The sequence below is a fragment of the Botryllus schlosseri genome, chromosome 11 (assembly GCF_051294905.1).
Source record: "Botryllus schlosseri isolate E-star chromosome 11, Bs_hap1, whole genome shotgun sequence".
Lineage (NCBI taxonomy): Eukaryota > Metazoa > Chordata > Ascidiacea > Stolidobranchia > Styelidae > Botryllus > Botryllus schlosseri.
In genome coordinates, this window is record NC_137246.1 from 7,649,074 (window position 1) to 7,670,484 (window position 21,411).

Genomic DNA, 21,411 nt, shown 5'->3' on the forward strand with positions numbered 1-21,411 from the left:
TGGTCACCTAACTAACATTTTTTTGATTAATTCCTGTTGCGTATTCTGAAAATTGAGTAGTTCGAGTTATAGTTCTAGTTGCAGATTTTGAATATTCCGTATTTCTAGTTCTAGTTGCACATTTCAAAAAAATACTAGTTGCCGAACAACCAGAAAGCACGTGTTGTCGTTTTGCGTGAATCGAGATACCAGTGTTCTGTTGAATGATGTTTGTGCAACACTACTAACAGAGGCGTAACCAGCTGGTGGTTTTTGATTTCGATATCTCTCCCATTTAAAACAAACTCGAAACCCCGTTCTTTTTAAATGTCGATTATATGTCTGATATTTCCGATAAAATAATATTAACGTGTTGCCTATAGAAGAAGGAAATTCAGATCAGTACGGTTCTTAACATTTAATTACTTGGGAACCACTACACCAGAGGCGGGCAACTATTTTTATTTGAGAATTTGAAGCAGGAAATACGTTGACAAGAAAAGTGTCCACTATATTTGGCGGTGTATTAATTTCTAATCATTTCTAAATCGAAAACAGGGCTGTGGAGTCGGAGTCGGAGTCTTGGTAATTTTCGATTGAAGGAGTCGGAGTCGGGGTCGTGAAAACTATAATAGCTGGAGTCGGAGTCGGAGTCGTGGGGAAAATACTTACTGGAGTCGGAGTCGGAGTTTGTGAGAATGACCCTGACTTCAACTCCGACTCCGACTCCAGCTATTTGCTTTCAAAGAATTTTTAATTTATTTTTATGTACCGCCAATCAATGTTATTAATAACCATACAGATCAGGTGCGGCCAGCCCGTGTCACGCAGGCCAAATTTGGCACACTAGAAGGTTAGGTGTGGCCTTCGAGGTAATTCTCGAAATTATTTATGACATCAGGTACAATTGCAAGGCCAACCGAAATTTTATTAACATGAACGCGAAACTTGATGATGACTAAAGCAACAGTTCTGACGCATTGACGTATCCAGCGGCCAGCCACTTTTATCCCAGATCTTCATATATGATCATAAAGTAGAATATTTCATAGCAGTTTCTTTGACTTGATATTTTTCTCGGTACTTCGCATGATTCATTGTCACTAGATTTCTTGCATTCAGTATTTCAGCCCCCTTCTGAAAATTATAAATACATATTATTCACAGAATTGAGTCTAACTATATTCGCAATTAGGAGATAACGTGTCGTCCAACATGCAGCTTCGCTTGTGCACTCGCAGTGAGATCGTCGACAAAACATTTGCACAAAATGATAGAGGCATGTTCACTGATACCGTCGGTTTTTCTATGTCTAAACGTCGAATAATCCTGTCCATGCCAAATGAGCCCAGGGGTATACAGATGCGACCTCCAATGTATGTTAGCAACATATTTATTGATATAATTCGGTCATTATCTTGCACAAAATTTCGCGTTTGGCGCGACCAGGGCCTAATTGCGCACTGCACAGTTGCATGACATATTGTTAACAATTTTAATATTAATATAAGTCTTGTTTGCAATGTTACGTAATTCGGTTCGCTCCTATCGGACGACTAAAAAAAGGTTATCAACATTCCAGTTGCCCGCGCAATGGTTCGTAAATCTCATGTGTCCCTTTGGCCGAAAAAGTTGCCCATCACCCCTGATATAGCTAAAATTAGACATTACTTGCAAATTACAACTCAGTTGCGCCGGGGAAGAAACTCGCAATATGCGTCTTCGCGATGCAGTCAAAATTGATGCCATTTTTTGAATTATACCCGATACTGTGACAGAGCAGGTTTTGTAAAATTGTAAAAATGATGTAAATATGACCAAACGATGCTTCCCACTTGACAAAATTAAAAATATTTGTAGTGTAGCTTAGCTGTTTGGATCGAACAAATGATTAAGAAAGACTGCAAGTCCCAATCCTTGAATGCTTGATTAAGTAGGCCTACATGTTGACTAGACATAGGCTATGGTCTTTGACTACTTGACTAAATTCCATTTTTGACCAATGGATATTAGTAGTAACTAAATTCCATTTTTGACCAATGGATGTTAGTAGTAAGAGTGTGTGTGCTTGTGTGGAAGACCTCCTAATATAGTCGATGTAAAGAGATTCACAATAGTTTTGGACAGCTTTATTTCTGCTAGGGATGGTGTGAACCTCTGAAAGGTTCAGGTTCGTGTGAACGCGAACCTTTTTGAAAGGTTCTGTGTGAACACGAACGTGAACCTCGTGACGTCACGTGACGTCATATTGCTAATTCCAACCCTATCTTCCAATGAAGTGATAGCCCATATTAATGTACGCGATACCTAGCGAAGACTCGGTCCACATATTGCCACAATGCTGAAGTACATATCGGCGTTTTAAACGTCGCTAAGTGTATCAACAGCGGTAATCAAAGGATATAATAATTGCGTAAAATCAATACATTCCGTCGCTTTGCCAACAATTTCGACGAGGACTTACCAAGGAATATAAGCTTACGCCTTAACGGTCTTAGCCAGACCGGACAATGTGTTCGGTGTCTGAGTATTGCTACATTGATATGGAGCAGAGTGTACAACGGGTTTCAATACTCGCTACCGATACCACAAACAACAACAAGTTATGCAGCAGTAGCAAGCACTTTATACGCACGGATTTGGTTTTAATGATACAGTAAAGATATGAAGTCAAGATTGACCCCGTACGCCTGTTCGATTTTTTACATCAGAAGACGATATCAATGTCATTGATTGGTTGAATGAGCATCATTCGTTGACTACGTATATCGCTCGAGATGTTGGGTGATTGCGGGTCAAGCTCACAGCAGATAGTCACTAAATATTCACAAACGGAAAGCTCGTTAAGCGTTGATTTTTTATGCTGCCAGCACCATGCATGGAGTGGCTCGCAGTTGAAATGCAATAAATTTGAGACAAAGATCTTATAATGGAGTGAAAATTACAATTTACCAAAAGGTTCACAGTGCAGAACCTACCAAGGTTCTGTTGTGAACACGAACCTCTAAATTTCCGAGGTTCACACACAGAACACGAACGTGAACCTCACGTTCACACCATCCCTAATTTCTGCGTCCTCACGGCAGCAAGTTCAGACCAGAAGAGAGCATGCATTGTCATGGGTCTACCAAGTGTCCATTTAACGTAGTCGGAGCTAGACACTTCACTCTAAATTCTAATGCGTGCAGAGGAACGCAAATTTACACGCCAAATCCGGTTTTTTTTTTAACTACCACACAACGTGCTGGACCCGATGTGTGCCTGGCTATCCTGTGTTTGGTGGTGGTGTGTTCATGCTGACTCGTGCAGAGCTCGAAATTAATACCAGCCATCCATGAATTTTTACTCAGCTTAGGCTCAAAAAATATTTTATTGCAACGAAAGATGAATACAGAACATTCATTTGCGGACGAAAATGTGTGAGTTTCTAGCTTGCACAATTGAAAAATTTAAGCTTTTTGCAAATAGAAATAAGAACTACAGCTACAAAGTTATCATAAATTAGATTTTAATTAGAGCAAAGAAACGTTTCACTAATTGGTGTAGAATTAGAATTATAGCGACACAGTTGTTTTCACAAATTATATCCTAATTAGAGCAAAGAAGCATTTCACAAATTGGTGTAAAATTAGAATTATAGCGACACAGTTGCAACCACAAATTACATTTGAATCACAGCAAAGAAACATTTCACGAATCGGGATAGAATTACAATCCTAGCGACACAGCTGTTTTAACAAATCAGACTCTAATTAGAGCAAAGAAACATTTCACAAATTGGTGTAGAATTAGAATTATAGCAACACAGTTGTTTTCACAAATTACATTTTAATTAGAGCAAAGAAGCATTTCACAAATTGGTGTAGAATTAGAATTATAGCGACACAGTTGCAACCACAAATTACATTTGAATCAGAGCAAAGAAACATTTCACAAATTGGAATGGAATTAGAATCATAGCGACACAGTTGTTATCACTAATGAGATTCTAATTAGAGCAAAAATCATTTCAAAAATTGGAGTAGAATTACAATCATAGCAAAACAGTTGTTTTCACAAATTAGATTCTAATTAACTCAAAAATATTTCCCAGATTGGAGTAGAATTAGAATCATAGCGACACAGTTGTTATCACAAATTAGATTCTAATTAGAGCAAAAATCATTTCAAAAATTGGAGTAGAATTACAATCATAGCAAAACAGTTGTTTCCACAAATTAGATTCTAATTAACGCAAAAATATTTCCCAAATTGGAGTAGAATTAGAATCATAGCGACACAGTTGTTATCACAAATTAGATTCTAATTAGAGCAAAAAACATTTAAAAAATTGGAGTAGGATTAGAATTATGGTAACACAGTTGTTTTCACAAATTAGATTTTAATTAGTGCAAAACACATTTCCCAAATTGGAGTAGAATTAGAATCATAGCGACACAGTTGTTATCACAAATTAGATCCTAATTAGAGCAAAGAAACATTTCACAAATTGGGGTAGAATTACAATCATAGCAACACAGTTGTTTTCACAAATTAGATTTTAATTAGTGCAAAAACATTTCCCAAATTGGAGTAGAATTAGAATCATAGCGACACAGTTGTAATCACAAATTAGATTCTAATTAGTGCAAAAAACATTTCCCAAATTGGAGTAGAATTAGAATCATAGCGACACAGTTGTTATCACAAATTAGATTCAAATTAGGGCAAAAAATATTTCAAAAATTGGAGTAAAATTAGAATTATGGTAACACAGTTGATTTCACAAATTAGATTTAAAGTAGAGCCTAGAGACATTTCACAAATAGGGGTAAAATTACAATCATAGCAACACAGTTGTTATCACAAATTAGATTCTAATTAGAGCAAAAAACATTTTAAAAATTGGAGTAGGATTACAATTATAGCAACACAGTTCCAAATTAGATTATAATTAACGCAAAAAATATTTCCAAAATTGGAGTAGAATTTGAATCATAGCGACACAGTTGTTATCACAAATTAGTGTCTAATTAGAGCAAAAAACCTTTCCCAAATTGGAGTAGAATTAGAATTATAGCGACACAGTTGTTATCACAAATTAGATCCTAATTAGAGCAAAGAAACATTTCACAAATTGGGGTAGAATTACAATCATAGCAACACAGTTGTTTTCACAAATTAGATTTTAATTAGTGCAAAAACATTTCCCAAATTGGAGTAGAATTAGAATCATAGCGACACAGTTGTAATCACAAATTAGATTCTAATTAGTGCAAAAAACATTTCCCAAATTGGAGTAGAATTAGAATCATAGCGACACAGTTGTTATCACAAATTAGATTCAAATTAGGGCAAAAAATATTTCAAAAATTGGAGTAAAATTAGAATTATGGTAACACAGTTGATTTCACAAATTAGATTTAAAGTAGAGCCTAGAGACATTTCACAAATAGGGGTAAAATTACAATCATAGCAACACAGTTGTTATCACAAATTAGATTCTAATTAGAGCAAAAAACATTTTAAAAATTGGAGTAGGATTACAATTATAGCAACACAGTTCCAAATTAGATTATAATTAACGCAAAAAATATTTCCAAAATTGGAGTAGAATTTGAATCATAGCGACACAGTTGTTATCACAAATTAGTGTCTAATTAGAGCAAAAAACATTTCAAAAATTGGAGTATGATTAGAATTATGGTAACAGTTGTTTTCACAAATTAGATTCTAATTAGATCAAAAAACCTTTCCCAAATTGGAGTAGAATTAGATATAGCGAGACAGTTGTTATCACAAATTAGATTCGAATCAGAGCAAAGAAACATTTGAAAAATTGGAGTAGAATTAGAATAACTACTACAGTATATTTTATGAATTAGACTAGAATCCGAATTAGACGTAGCTTTTATTTCAAATTAGAGTAGAATTAGAAATATAGCTATGCGGTAGTTGTTTTCTAAATTAGATTCGATTGGAAGCAAAGAAACATTTCACAAATTAGAGTAGCATCAGAATTTATAGCTACACAGCTTTTTCCAAATTAGAGAAGAATTAGATTTGTAGCTAGTTTTTTTTCGAAATTATAGAGCGGGATCAGAATTATAGTAACAGTTTTTATTTCAAATTATGGAGTAGAATTAGAACTATAGCTACACTGTTTTTCCAAATTAGAGTACAATTAGAATTATAGGTTCAGTTGTTTTCACAAATTAGATTCGAATGAGAGAGATGAAGCACTTCGCGAATTAAAGTAGAATTATAATTATAGCTATTTTTTACAAAATTAGAGTATAATCAGAATTTTAGCTACACTTTTTTCACTCTAATTAGACAACTAAACTAGTACTAGAATTGTATAGTTGTCCAAGTCAGCAAACGAAATCAAAATCATTACTGGGATTTCTGAAATCTGCTCATGAAACAGAAAAGCCTGTTTGTTTGAAACCCAAATTTTTGTCTCCAATCAGGACATACTGTAAAACTGACAGTATCTGGAAAACTTTTGGATATGTGGGGTCACAAACATAATAACACGCGAAAAGATCCAGCACCATCTCAAATGGTTTCGCTTTATTGTGAGACGATCCCCTTATGCGGAAGCCATTCGCCACGATCCATGATGACTGCAGGTCACCATTTTCATGGTGCTTTAGTACGAGATGTCGAGGACTCAGCTTTGTGGCCGTTAATTGGACTGAATGGGTCTGGAGTTGAAAAAAATATGTTACGTAAAATTATATTGCCAATAATTCATGTGTCAATAGAAAGCACAAGATTTAGAATAGGTAGAAATGCCTTTATGGGACTTCTGCATAATGAATATTGAATAAAAATAGAGCTGAACAGGTCAATATAGGTTTTTGTCAATATGGTTTAACAAGGTTAACTCATGGAAACAAGTGATAGCAAATTCTGTCGTCACGATATGCTGTCTAGTCGTTGGCATGTATGCGTTTGTCCACACAATCATAAGTTTACTAACCTTTCATGATCCATTCAGATTTGATCAGTATACCATCATAAAGGTTCCTTTTGGAACGGCACAAGTATTATGATCACATTCACTGATTCTATGCACTATATCCATGGTAGCCATCCTATGGACTCAAAGTCAGGAAAACCAAAAATTACATTAGCAGCAGAAATGATTTTCCATGGTGTGGGACGAAAACGAATTCACACCACTCATTCTAACTCAGATTTAGTCTTAGATTTAGTCTTATCAAAAATAATGATGTAATTGGAAAGCATTTAATAAACATTTATTTTTGGAGGCCTTTTTTCAGTTCGAATGTTTATTGCACCGTCATAACGTAAACAGCGTCATTCAAAACATAGGCCTACCATATTTTCAGCACCAAAAAACAATTGTGCCACATTTTAGCGGCACACGTCTGAACTCAACAGACCCCGAATTAGAACACATGTTTGTGGCGCAACTTAGAAATTTACAGACTCCCCGAATTAGAACCAACTCGAAATGCGCGCATGTTAAGCCACAAAATTTTCAGACAACTAGCTGTACTTTTGTGACGGTCTGTTAAGTTCGAACTTGTGCCAGATCGTGGCATGCAAAACGTGTTACGGTGTTAGGAAAACGCCGAACAATGTTTGCCGAAAATCAGGACAAGAGTCGAAATCAGTACAAATCTGACAAATCAGAACGTTATCCTACATCTATGTTCATTGTTCATACAGTACAAGGTTAAGCAAGCAGCAAATCCTACAACTCACATGATAAAGCGTTTTCGCCCTCAAATCCTGTTGTGCCCTGATTCTCTTTTCAGTTACTGCATTTCGTAACTCCATCAGGAGCATAACCGCAGCGGCTTCTTTTCCCTACAAATAGATATGATATTAAATATAAATGATGTAGAAGATTTGGTTTAAGCACATTCCACTTATTGCATTCCGGTTGATATGAAGGCAAGAGTTCTGACACAACAATATTTAATATATAAAATTGCAACAAAAATAAACAGGATTATCCCAATTAATAAATTCATTCTAGATTAGTTAAATAATACTAACCTCTTCATCTGTCTCTAGCTCTACTCCAAATATTTCATCATGAGTAGTAAGTATTTCGCTTCAACACTCCTCGGAACGAACATTTGAAACTCCGCTCTGATCTATTACAAAGGCAAAGTGTTACTATAAAAGCAGCTATATATTGAGCTAAGCATGCACATTGCACACACACTTCTATGTGTTATATAGAGGGAACTTGATATGAATATAATAAGATTTATTTCACTGGATAATATTAGCAATAATTATTATAATAGGTTCATGAATGAAATGTCATGTTTTCAACCAATGAAAATTTCATGTAATTGGAAAAACAAGTGAGTCAACTGCAAAGCAAGATCTATATAACTTGGTCAAGAATTCTAGTTGTAAACCCATATTGCATCAAGTTAGAGGATTAACTGACATTCTGAAACTCAGTTTCGATGCTACTGCAAGTTGATCTAAAAGGCAATCTACCAATATTTCTCACACTGCTGCTTGCTGTAAGAACCCTCTTGACAACATACCGGTAATCATAACATATCGCATGTTGATATTCTTGAACGAATTACCTTCAATTATTAAAGCAATGTGTTCTCTCGTAATGCCGTACCCGCCCGTACGCAATCAACATCTTCTTTATTCCTTCCGCTATGATGAGGTTAGCACCCGTTCATCCACATCCACAAAGTCACTGTACTGCGACCTGTCGCTCCATTTAAATTTGACCCTTTGACCCTGACTGAGTCCCCGCCGTTACCGAGAGATGTGAAGCGTGAATGAGAGAGAGAGAGAGAGAGAGAGAGAGAGAGGGGGGGATAGCAATAGAGAAATATAGAGATGTTTATTCAGTCAACAGTCAAAAGCAGAATGCACTGATAATAGCCAGGTAACACTAACGATTACTAAACAACGTACTTCAAAATTACATGGTGATGACAATGATTGATTGATTTCTTCATTGCTATACTGATGATATATCAATGATCAATAATGGGGAAACGCAATATAATGGAAGTCATAGTCAAGTCAGACAATCATGTGGTTGTAACAATGATATATATAATTTTTTTGAAATGATCAATTTCTTTTGCCAGTTTGGTAGGTAAATAAAATGAGAAGAGAAACGTTCACAAAACCTAGTGAATGCAAGAAAGCGACACACTAAAATAATGGAGCGACATTGATGAAAGAGCAGTCCACTTCATGGCTCCTGAGTAGGGCTGGGCAAAATCGAGTACCTGAGTGATTCGATTCTGAATCACGTAAAATGCTTCGAGTCGAGTCGAGTATTCGAGTATCACTCATTATGACGTCACAACAGAATGTACTATGTCAAAGTTCAAATATGTACCTTTTATGCCACCACGAAGAACATAATGCCTGTTATCCGTCACATTAATGATACTTCGAGATGTTTTCGACCATACCGACTTCATTGCACTTCTTGACAATGTTGTGGAACGATCATGACTTCGGAAATGTGTTATTTCCAGTAACGTTCGTAGCTTTGTACTATGTCTATCAAGCTACGACACGGCCAATCAAGGTTTCAAGGCTTCCTCAGTGGAAAATATTATCAAAACTATAATTCTTGTTAGTTCATTACCTTTCAGTTGTGAGGAGCGTAAAATTTCAGTACTCGAAAAAATCGTCTTTTACTACCCGACTCGAATCATTAAAATTAATACTCGATTCAGATTCGAGTACTCGAATCATTGTGCCCAGCCCTACTCCTGAGTAATGTGCCCTTTTAGGTACGCATGTGTGCAATTGATTTGAGCTGACACGGTCTCTGCTCACATAAATTATAAGTTGCGCACAAAAAATCCGAAGAGATGACCTTTTTTTAGTGGTTACGCACTGTTGTCCAAGGGACCGCGCAGTGAATAGGTGAGCGCTTGCTGCAGACTCGTCAAAATTAGAAGTAACATTGCTTCTGAGCTATATGTAAACGGGGCTAAAAGCACGCATTACCTACACGAGAGTCGTTATTACCGTTCGAAATCTATTATAGAAATGCTGCATCATTTGAGAATCTATATCTTGCCGCTCAATTCCTCCCCTGCAAATAACCCAGCGGGAGCAAACGGACCCCAGGGTCATTGGGTTTACCGATGACGTCATGATCGGCACACGAGTGTACCGTACCTTGCCCTGGATGATCTGGTCATTTACCAGTGACATTACGATAAGTTTCAGCAGCGTTTCCAGCGTCGACCTCACAATCCCTCTCAATCTTACTGATATCACAACTCGTGCGGCGACTTAACGGACTATTAAAATGTATACGTAAACTCTTTCATAATGATCAAAGCAGGCGACAGATGATAAGATGAGAGCAGAAGCACATATTTGGTAACTTTATCTGATGAAGTGTGTACTTGCACATATTATGACACCACTTCGGCGAAAGATTTGGGTCGACTTTATGTGTTTGTCCCATATTGCATCTTTGAATGCACAATTTTGTGTCTAAATCGATGCTTTCGATTTAGAGTGTTGGCGGCCCTAGAAATAACAGTACCATTACAATAGTAACTAACCATCATCACATACACCCATAACTGGTGGGCTGTCACACTTGTAATCAGGATAGTGTGCAATGACAAAATTAGTAAGTTCAATCTCTTTATTAGTTGCTGACTCATACACAAGAGCTACACTTGGATTTTGTATCTACATTTTTATTATACAGGATTGGATATCTGCCATATTTGAATGATTCATACATTTCAGGATATTAGAGAGTCCATGTTATAAAAGCTTGAAAAGGAAGGATATTAAGCAAATCTTTCTTTCATGTTAATTGCATGGTGGATAATTCGAGTTGTGCCATTATGAAACAATTTAGCATGCCACCGTTAATCATATGTTTGCATATGTGTAATGGTTGTATGATAGTCATTCAACCGACAATGTGGCATATAATTTTCGAAGTAAATGGGTAATAATGCTGGAGTCGGAGTCGGGAGTCGGAGTCGGAGTCGGAGTCGGTACGTTTAAAGACTCAGGAGTCGGAGTCGGTATATTGGAAATGTTTGGAGTCGGAGTCGGAGCCGGAGTCGGTGGTAAAATTTACCGACTCCACAGCCCTGATCGAAAACACTGAATCACGTTGTCAATACAAAATTCTAAGTGGCTGTGTTGCTATTAGGCAATTATGAAGTTAGAGTTAATGAACAAAAATAATATTTAATATCACAGACACGTCCTTCTATTAGAACACCAAAATGTATGGAAAAATATATAGCTTGGTCACTACATCCTCAGCGGCGTGTAACTTGGTGCAATAGCCTTGTTGTGTTGTGTTGTTAGCAGGTTTTGCGGTATTCGCCTTCTCGCCGCCTCAGCTGAGTAACTGCGTGTTTATGTCATAATTCCGACTTCAATTAATCCATGTTGAAGCGACTTCATTTAGAATCTATAGAATGCACATACAACAAATGTATTGGCTACGTAGCCACGGTGCATAAATAAACACTAAGCCGGCGGTTCTCAACCTTTTTTGAAACGCGCCGCCCTTGGCGATGGTCAAAAAATCGTGCCCCCTGACCCCTTATATTTATCGTCATGTCAAAAAGAGCACATCATCTAATACAGAGGTGGGCAACCTTCTTGCTAATCATGGCGGCATTCCAATTACTTATGTAGCATAAGGTCGCATTCCAGGGCATAGCCGCAATGAACGATCTGGACGCAAAATACATATGGTAAACTGTCCATATCTATTCCCGATGAACTCCAGGCTATTATACTTTTCACAACGGCCTATTGTACGCACCGAAATCGCGAGTGGCAATGTTATGAATAGTAGATGGGAGTGCATATTGTCACGCGGAGCGCGAAAATTTTTCAGAGCCGCGAATGAATTGTTATTTCTTGAGGATTCCCATTCCTGCTCCAGTTAAAATCGAAAAATGAAGTCTTGTTGAATTGCGCGGAGCGCGAAGAAAATTTCAAGATTGACTAAAATCTCTCGAAAATTCGGGAGTGAATTCGTAATTGCAATTTGCATGTCTACGGCTGCCAGCACATACTAATTGAATTAGGCGTCGACGGCCGCACAAATTCCCTTCTATGGCAGCATGCGGCCGTGTACGGGCTGCCCACCCCTGATCTGATAGTATACATAATCTTACGCCAATTTTGAATCCGCATTCCAGTTGTTTAGTCTCTTACATTGCTGACAAACTTCCCAAATTTGTATGAAAATAACAAAAAAACATTGAAAAGGACATCAATTAATTTCAAGGTAGGTTGCACTGAGAGTAATCCTAATGCTTGTATAGTGACTACAGAGAGAACGGCGTGGTTCTGTCCTGCCATGCTCAATTTGATCAGTTTAGGAAATGAATTTAATTGTGTTGATTTATAGCAAATTTAGGGCGAAACCGGGCAACCTACATTGCATCTAAGTCTGTCTTAGGCAGTGCAGTTCACCAGCTATCAACGACAGCGCACAGAGATTTAGGCTACTGCTAAAGCTATTAAGTACTGAATGACTTGCACGTAGGAATTTCTCTAAATCTTCAAAGAAAATAAAAAATTTTCTCAAATGAAGTTGAAGTCAGCCTTATACTCCGTTAGGCGCGACTTCTGGAGTTTGAGTTTGGCAAGCTTTCTAGAATACGAATTAAGTTTAATCTTCAATAATCGTCTCTTCAGAATGGTTTTGAAATACATGTTTAGTCACAATTTATACAGACATTGACAAAATTGACAAACTTTTCTCGCGACCCCCAGGTTGAGAACCCCTGCACTAAGCACCTTATAAGTAAACGCATTTCCGGTTCAATTTATACACACTATTGTTTTAAAACACATTCGAATGTATAGTTCAAAATGCTAACCAGATTTTCGCGGTCCGGATTTGGCCCGTGGGTCGTAAAATGCCCAGGTGTGCCCTACGATAGTCTGCAAGCCTCGGAGCAACTCCTAATTTTCAGTGAGTCACATAAACAAAATTCTACCGCATTACACATTTCTAGTTAATTGCGAGTTTAAATAAATAGAGTATTTCTAGTGTTTAGTTCTAGTTGCCCTTTGAAAAGAAATCTAGTAGTTTGTACAAGTCTGTCGCCAACATCAAGTGGCCTTAGAAAGGATCCAAGATGTAACTAACCGTGGCTGCCACAGAATGCAAGTGTTCGCCATAACGACGTGCTTGGATAGCGAAATACTAAGTTGCGACCTTCTGATTTATTATCCCATGACTACAGTTACATTTAAAATAAATGCTTGTTCAAAACACTTTCCTTAAAACATGTTTTAAACAGTGATTACATCAAAGGCCTTATTTAAAAAAAACATAATTTTTTTCGAAGTTTTATAATTATGACTTAATTATGTAAATACTTTCCAAAAACAGGTTTTATTAGCCTACGGACATTTACTACCCGATATAATAGACGTATACGATATGGGATGTTTGGGACCCTCAAAATAGTCGGTTCAACAGCTTTAGTGCGTAAATATTTCGACAAAGGAGCGATATTTGCCTTATATTTTCAACTGTCAATGTCAACTCACTGAGACGTTCCAATTAAATATTCGTGATGTTATGGCTTGAAACCCCCCCCCCCCCAAAAAAAAAAAAACGTTTTAAACAAGGGTCGTGTTATACACACGTTTGTTTTAAATGTAACCCTGCCCATTACTCGCGAATAGTTTGTTGCGTCCAGTGTTGTTGCCAAGTCACTACGTTCCGAGTCCCAACTCCTTTTCCGATACTGGCGCTTAATCCGAGTGAACTCGAGACATTTTCATTTTGCCACTTAGTCAGTGCAGATCCGATTAAATCTACGAAGGATCACGTCCAAGTCCAAGATACAATTTGTATCCGCCAATCATCTACGGGTCATGTTTTATCATCAAGAATAGGCAAGTGACGCAATACCTGATCTTGCACCGCATCACAGCTTTTTAAATTGACGTGACAGTGGAGTTTGATGAGCCCTTTCATGTTTTGAAGGAATTAATAGTAAATTTCAACTTTGAAAGGTACTGTCCAATAATTAAAAATCCAAAACTTCGACGCGGGTCGCATAATTTCTTTTCGCAGGCCCCGCATTTGAGAGCCTAGGCCTACGTTATGCAACATAAGTTGACCATGTCCAGATGAAGTACTAAGGAGTTATGTGACAACACGATCGAAGCAATCTTATTCAAATCATCAGTATCCTTAACATACCACGATTTCTGCACGATCTGCAGACTTCAAAACCATATATAGACGTCAACTAAATTGCGAAACGGGCTATAAACTTGTAACAACGCATTATTGTGCGAGTAGGTCAAATGTGAGAGTGATAGCAGTGATAGCATCAGCATATGACTTTGACGGTGAGACGCCGTCCTTTTCAAATGTTATGATAACCCGCCGCTTCATTGGGTTTTGCTTGAGAGGCTGTCTATTACACGGCTTGGATGTGGATAGAGTCGCGCATCGTTAAATATTCACAAACTAATCATAACCACCAACCAATCATGGTTTGAAACGCGATTTTAGGAGTTGATCTGAACATCAACAGAGAGGACACTGTCATATTTATGTCAAAAAGTCCTATTTCAAAAAGAGTAAATATTAGCGAGTGAGATCAGACTAGTTAACCTTCACAGTGGTATCTATCATTCCTATTTGATTCCGAATACTGTGCATGCATAATTTCCGTACCACCGTTATTGTCGTCGGTTTGTTATGTTTGGGTTACAATATTTTGGAATTCTGAAATGAGGACACTTTTTCCAAAAAATTAAGACTTAAAATACTGGAGTAAAATCGGGAAGGATTCGGGAATTTTTTCCCGAGTTTGTGGTTGACTGAATAAAAAGGCGGTTCTCTCTCTCTCTCTCTCTCAGCTACGACCACGCATATTTTTGTTCATGCTGGCGTAATAGGCTTGCGAAATCAGAAATGGTCCCACGTATGTTGCAATGATACAGTCCATGCAGCATTCGTAAGGAGACAAGGGAAATATACAAGAGTCTCGAAGGCTATGGAACCTATTTTTAAACCTGTATAAATAGGTATCTGATATCCCGTGAATTTTTAGGGCGCAGACACACGATTATTCAATTGCATATGACTTGTCCTGATCTTGAGGATGCTTGTTTCTCGTGACCCTTTCCCGCATCTTGATTTTAGGCTGATCTTTTCGTGTTGCGTTATGCCTCATCGACGTTTACAGAAATCATGAAAACTGATGGAGTAACAGCAGTGTAAGTATCTTTCTGCCGCTATTCGCAAAGTTATTGTCGGTGTAACACGTACTTTCTTAGGTCGCAATTGAATAGTCACAGCTTGACTATCTTATCTCTTCCCATTGGTTACAATGCTCAAAACATTACGGTGATCAGTGGAGGCTGCACAGTAAATGATGTGTCGAACGCTATAACCCTTGATGTACGATGTAAGTATGAAATAATGTGGCGTTTTCATTCTTCGTTACCAATTATCATAGAAGCAGTGTTCAGATTACTCTAGTCATCTTTTTCGTATGACTTGACTTGACTTGAGTCACTTTGCTAAATCGAATTGACTCGACTTGACTCGGCATTTCAGAAATGTGGATTGACTCGCGACTTGGAGCAAAATATACGAGTCAATTTCAAGTCATTAAGTAAACGGTGTAGATCAAATCACCATATCGAATGTATGTTGGTTGGGGCTGTTCGCGATACGTCGGTGTCACTTGTGAGAGCAACTAGTCATTCACTCATTGTACGTTTCACTGACCCTCCTTTTCATTCGGTGTGCATGCCTCCTATTTACTTCACGTAGGCCAAGGTGGGTGTCTGATCTTAAAGGCTACTCCAAGGTGTTTCTACACCTTCCTATTTTTACATTGTATCGCAGTCTTGTGATATTTTGAAACGATGAAAATAATAATAAACCTGATTGATTGTTACATCACAAATAAATTGACCGCGAACGAAGCGATCACAGTTTACGTTGTCTTAGTAGCAATAGATTAATCTAAAACAGAAACGTATATTTGAATCTTAGGCGTCTCAGTGCTGACATTGCGCAGTGCTCACCTTTACCAAGACTCTTGTATGATTCAAATCGAACGAATATATGGTTTATGCGTTCATATTCTGACGGTTGTGTAGATGGGTAGTCTATTGTACCACATCAATTTGTTCGACTTCTTGAGGATTCGTATTCGATCTTCTAGACTGGCTGATAACAGACTGCAGCATGTAGCTATACAGTTATTTACGTATCTTATTAACAGTTCTTCGTGTGCGTGAGCGATACAACATCTTTGTGCATGTATATTTAACTTTATATTCGTTATTTGATTCGTGATAAATGGCCAATGAATCTTTCCTTTACCCGGTTAGCAAAATGTAATGACTTTGCATCATGACCAGAGGTGGTCAGTAACAAAGTACTTCTACTTTTTGGAAGTACTCAAGTAGTTTTCCTCTACTTCTGGTACTTACTCAAGTAGATCTGATTTCCTCTACTTCTACTTCTACTTTGTAATATTTTGTGATCTACTTACTTACTTTTCACTATTTTCAGTTTGTCAAGTAGAAGTAGTTTATACCCCCAATACGAAAGATAGCCTGATGAATTTCGGGGCTGTTTTCACGGAGTACCAACATTTAACATTCATATAAGTCAAGTAAATCCCAAAAATTTTGTTGCGCTTCGCGCACAATAGTTATTGAGTGAAAAATATGTTTTCAGGAAAATATCAGTGAATATAATTTAGGTACCGGCGGGGCCTATACGATAACTTATCGGTACCGAATTGCCTGGTTCCGCTCACACCGCATTGTCGCCCATATCAAATATTTCATCACAGTAAATATGGCCCACGATAACGTTTGAAACTACTGTTTTACGATCTAGCGATTAATTATCATATCGTAATCTAGCTAATCTTGCTAATCTGGAAAATCCAGCCTTTTGAACGTTATACCTGTTTGAACAGATAACCTTTGAAGCTTTATTGACACAAGAAATGAAATATATTTTCCGCTTCTTAGAGGTGGTATTTGTATTTCACTTTCAATTGCGAGTATCACACTTTGATTTCTAATTACTTTCAGTTCTTTCGTCTGCAGAACATACATGTTGAAGCATAAAAGCAAGTGTAGCAAGTGACTCTATTTTCCGAAATTAAAGCTACACTAAATATAACTATTACGATCGACAATATTTGTGATTAACGTATACTAATCGCTCAAAGTGATGGAACCGTGTCCGATACAGCTTCTACGTATAGCTCTTCGCCTAAACTTGCGGCCTTATAATATGTTCTCTAAAACGGTGTCTTCTAGTAAACAAGGGGTTGATATCGCATTTTCCTATCAATACTATAATTTGCGTCCCATGATGCGAAAGAATGCTTATTCTGTCGAAAATTGATACCTCCTGGTATGCATCAATGCGAATCAAGCTCTCCGCACCTTCTGCATAGCTCAATTCGCAGCTTTTGACAGTCCATGCAAACGTATTAAGACTGTTTTCAAAACTACTTACTTACTTGAGTAGATTTAAAGTCAGTCAATTCTACTTCTACTTCAAGTAGTTTTAGGTGGCTTGTTGGAGAAGTACTTCTACTCGTACTTGAGTAGATTTTTTCGTCGCTACTTCTACTTCTACTTGAGTAGCTTTCTTGACTACTTTGACCGCCTCTGATCATGACTCATACTTCGAAAACTCAATTTGACTTGAATCGTGACTTGACTCGTGACTTGACTTGACCTGACTTGACTCGACTTGACTCGAGTCACCCCCAAAAACGAGTGACGTGATTTGACTCGAGTCACCTTTCAAAATCGATTGACTGGACTTGACTCGATACAAAATATACAATGAATCCAGATGACTCGTGACTCGAAGTCAGTGACTTGATCCCAACACTGCATAGAAGCGACTACAAGTTTGATGAACGGGATGAGTTTCACTTTCTGAGAACATGCGGTACGCGTTTGTCATGAAAACGATTATAAAAATCAAATATTCCCAATAGGTTCAGTCTGCTCATGAAAATACACCTTGTTTGAAGATTTTGGTCGTTCGTAATTTATATCGATATTCCGGTAGTTGATGGATGGCCTTAGCAGCAAGAAGATATTGATTTAGTCACGGTGGCAAAGAGTTCAGGGAGGTCATTACATGCTCATTCGTAATCGTGTTCGTAGTCGCGTTCGTGTTCGGGGGGGGGGGGGGGTTATTACATGCTCTTCGTAAGAACAAAAATCTTCGGTATTCTGAAAATCGCCGAACATTTTTTATGATCGGTATTCCATGCGATTTTGTCACGAACACGAAGAAAAAACTATTCGGGAATCCGCACAATTATATACGGGAAGCTGCGAACAGTCAATACCATTCGTGTTCGTACGATCGCCATTAGGAAGACTTATTTCGGTATCATGGCTGCCCGTTATTTCTTTGTAAATGATCGCACATTGGAAGAGGTCAAGAACGGGAACATTTTGACTTGAACGAGTGGAGCGAGAACGAAGTCGTTACAGAATTTCGAATGAGCAAAGATGAAATCGATTATTTGTGTTCACTACCTGCATTAAGGAATAGCATGGAACCATTAGGTTATCGTTCGGCAGACCTAACTTTACAACACAAAGTTTTGATATCTCTGAAAACGCTTGGTTCAGGGAGCTTTCAGAATTGCAGTAAAGATTTCTTGAACGTATCGCAGCCAACTGTGAGCAAAGTGTTAGGCGCATTTTGCGATTCAATGCTTTCGATGGCTCCAAATTATATTTATATGCCAAGAAATAACTCGGAAGTCACTGCCGCAAAACGCTGTTTTTATCAAGTAGCGGGTTTTCCTGGCGTAATCGGCTGCGTCGATGGATCTCATATCCCCATAATTGCTCCGCATGATGATGAGTTTGCTTATGTCAATAGAAAAAGATTTCACTCTATTAATATCCAGGGAATCTGTGATGCAAATCTTTTATTTACCGATGTTGTGGCAAAATGGCCTGGATCAAACCATGACTCTTTCATACTTCAAAATTCAAGGATTTTTGACGATTTCGAAAGAGGCAAATTCGGCGATTCTTGGCTTCTGGGGGATAGTGGTTACCCGTTAAAGAACTGGCTGATGACTCCTATAATCGGCGGAAACACGGAGGCAGAGAAAAAATACAATAGGCTACACCGCAAAACACGTTGCTTGATAGAAAGAGCATTTGGTGTGCTGAAAAGTAGGTGGAGGATATTAGACCACACGGGAGGAAGTATGTGTTATTCTCCTGCGAAAGCTGCAAAGATTACAGTTACATGCTGCTTGCTTCACAACATCTGTCGCAGGAATGGAACGCCACTGCCCAGCTGTAATCCGGATATAATTTGCCCATGGGATGTTCAAGACCACGACGTAACTCTCACTGCAACTCCTACAGCATTGAGGAAAAGGCGGAAAATTTTGGAACTATTGTAAAAACTTTGATATTTATTAACTCTCACACATCGAAATTATAATAAACAGGCTGTTGAAATTCTTCCCTGGCTGCTAGGTCCTGAGATGTTTGAGGGTTCATGCTACGCAATATGATATCGTTGTGTCTTTTGAACTCGAGTAGGAAATTTGAGAGAATAGTATTAGTTGCACGGAGTTCCTCGTGGATTTTCTTTATACCATCTTTAATCTCGAGCTCAGCCTTCACAATTTCTTCCCCTTGTTGCTCTCGTCGGCTTAGTTTGACTCTATTGGATGACGAGCGACCGTCATCGGTAGGAGTGGTTCTTTTTCTCGTCATTGGGGTCACTGGCATCAATGACGCGCAGCTATTCAAATTTACTGGAGGAGCCGGTGTTGCAGCAGCTGATGCCAAGTATGCCACATCACAGTTTTGTGTATTCGGGATACCTTCTGTGTAAATAGCTCCAATGAAGTTCGCGATTCTGAAATGTAATTCTGAAGGGACGCTTGCTTCATTTTCACCACCCCCAGTCTTAACTAGTTCTCTTTTGTACTCCGCCACCGATTTTTTTTGCCAGTGACTTCAAATCAAACCACTTTTTTTTTACTTTTTCTGCCTCCAACTTTGATCCATACCCTGCGGCGTTTATTGTTACAGTAATTTCCTGCCATCTTTCATCAACCATGGCCTTGGTTTTGGAATTGGAGATGGCTCCAGTAAGAAAGTTATAGCTCTCTTCTACCTTCTCAACGAGCAGATCAACTTCTTCCATACACCAACGCCTCGGCATGTTGCTGACTTTTTACTACGGTACCGTTACAGTGTACCAGGTACACTTAACCATGGCATGGCATTATGATGTCACTGTTAGGTTTCACACTTCCAAATCATCGCGAACAGAAGCCACGAGTACGAACAAAACATGTAATAGGTATCCCGAAGATAATTATTCTGTTCGGTTGAGCAAGTCCCGCACACGAACGCGATCGCGAACGCGATCACGAACGTGATTACGAACGCGATCACGAATGAGCATGTAATAGCCCCCCGGGACTTTGTTCAACCGAACAGAATATTTATCTTCGGGATACGCATTACATGTTTTTTTCGTACTTGTGACTTCTGTTCGTGATGAGCTGGAAGTGAGAAACTTAATACTTCGTTTCGTTGATTGTTTGAACACCCATCTAAGTTTGTTAACGGCAATTTCTGGAAATTAATATTGAATTACAAGCACAAGTCCAGACAATGAGCTCAGAATTTGCGGAACGATGATTTGATTATGACTTGATTAAATATGAGCTGGAAACGAATCAAATACTTTTGAGACCTTAAGTTTCCACATAGCAGCTCAATTATGACATGGCAATTACCCTGTGCTATTGGAAATGCTATAATTGTTTACATCATCACGGTTATCTAGCAGCTATTGAAAGAGTAAGAGCGCTTTCTGATCGTAAATGCTTATCTGCATGCCTATTTAATATTATTATATTTAATACATCCAAATTTACCTCTTTCAAAATTGTCACAAATTCTTGAACTTTGAAGTATCATGGTTTGATCCAGGACATTTTGCTACAACATCGGTAAAAATAAGATTTTCATATCAGATTCCCTGTATGTTGATTGAGTGAAACTTTTTTCTATTCACATAAGCAAACTCGCCATCATGTGGAGCAATCATAGGGATACGAGATCCATCGATGCAGCCGATTACGCCAGGAAAACCCGCCATTTGATAAAAACAACGTTTTTCGGCAACGACTTCCGTGTTATTTCTTGGCATGTAAATGAAATTTGAAGCTATCGAAAGCATTGTATCTCAAAATGCGCTTGATACTTTACTCATAGTGGACTGGGATACTTTCAAGAAATCTTTGCTATGCAATTCTTAAAGAACCTGAACCGAGCATTTTAAGAGATACCAAAACTTTGTGCTGTAAGGTTTGGTCTGTCGAACGATGACCTAATGGCACCATGCTATTTTTTAATGCTGGTAATGAACACAAATAT

General features: G+C 38.1%; 1 protein-coding gene, 1 long non-coding RNA gene and 1 pseudogene across 8 annotated transcripts in view; 1 reads left to right on the top strand and 2 right to left on the bottom strand.

Moving 5' to 3' along the window:
- LOC145450005 (peptidyl-prolyl cis-trans isomerase pseudogene) overlaps positions 1–21,411 on the bottom strand; it is a 430,289-nt pseudogene that overhangs the window by 307,737 nt on the left and 101,141 nt on the right. The gene's annotated exons all lie outside the window — the stretch shown is intronic.
- LOC145450002 (uncharacterized) overlaps positions 1–21,411 on the top strand; it is a 245,823-nt gene that overhangs the window by 221,479 nt on the left and 2,933 nt on the right. For 2 of the 4 annotated variants that reach the window (XM_080328451.1, XM_080328450.1), the window contains exons 3-4: positions 15,125–15,198; positions 15,259–15,389. In XM_080328451.1, the coding sequence (XP_080184577.1) occupies positions 15,125–15,198; positions 15,259–15,389 (205 nt within the window). The remainder of the gene's footprint in view (positions 1–15,124; positions 15,199–15,258; positions 15,390–21,411) is intronic. The other 2 variants (XM_080328456.1, XM_080328455.1) reach the window with 1 other exon arrangement.
- On the bottom strand, positions 3,331–9,191 carry LOC145450560 (uncharacterized). Its single transcript, XR_013918517.1, has 4 exons — positions 8,550–9,191; positions 7,996–8,096; positions 7,699–7,803; positions 3,331–6,668 (listed from the first exon to the last, which is right to left on the bottom strand). It is a non-coding gene; the product is annotated as an uncharacterized LOC145450560 (long non-coding RNA).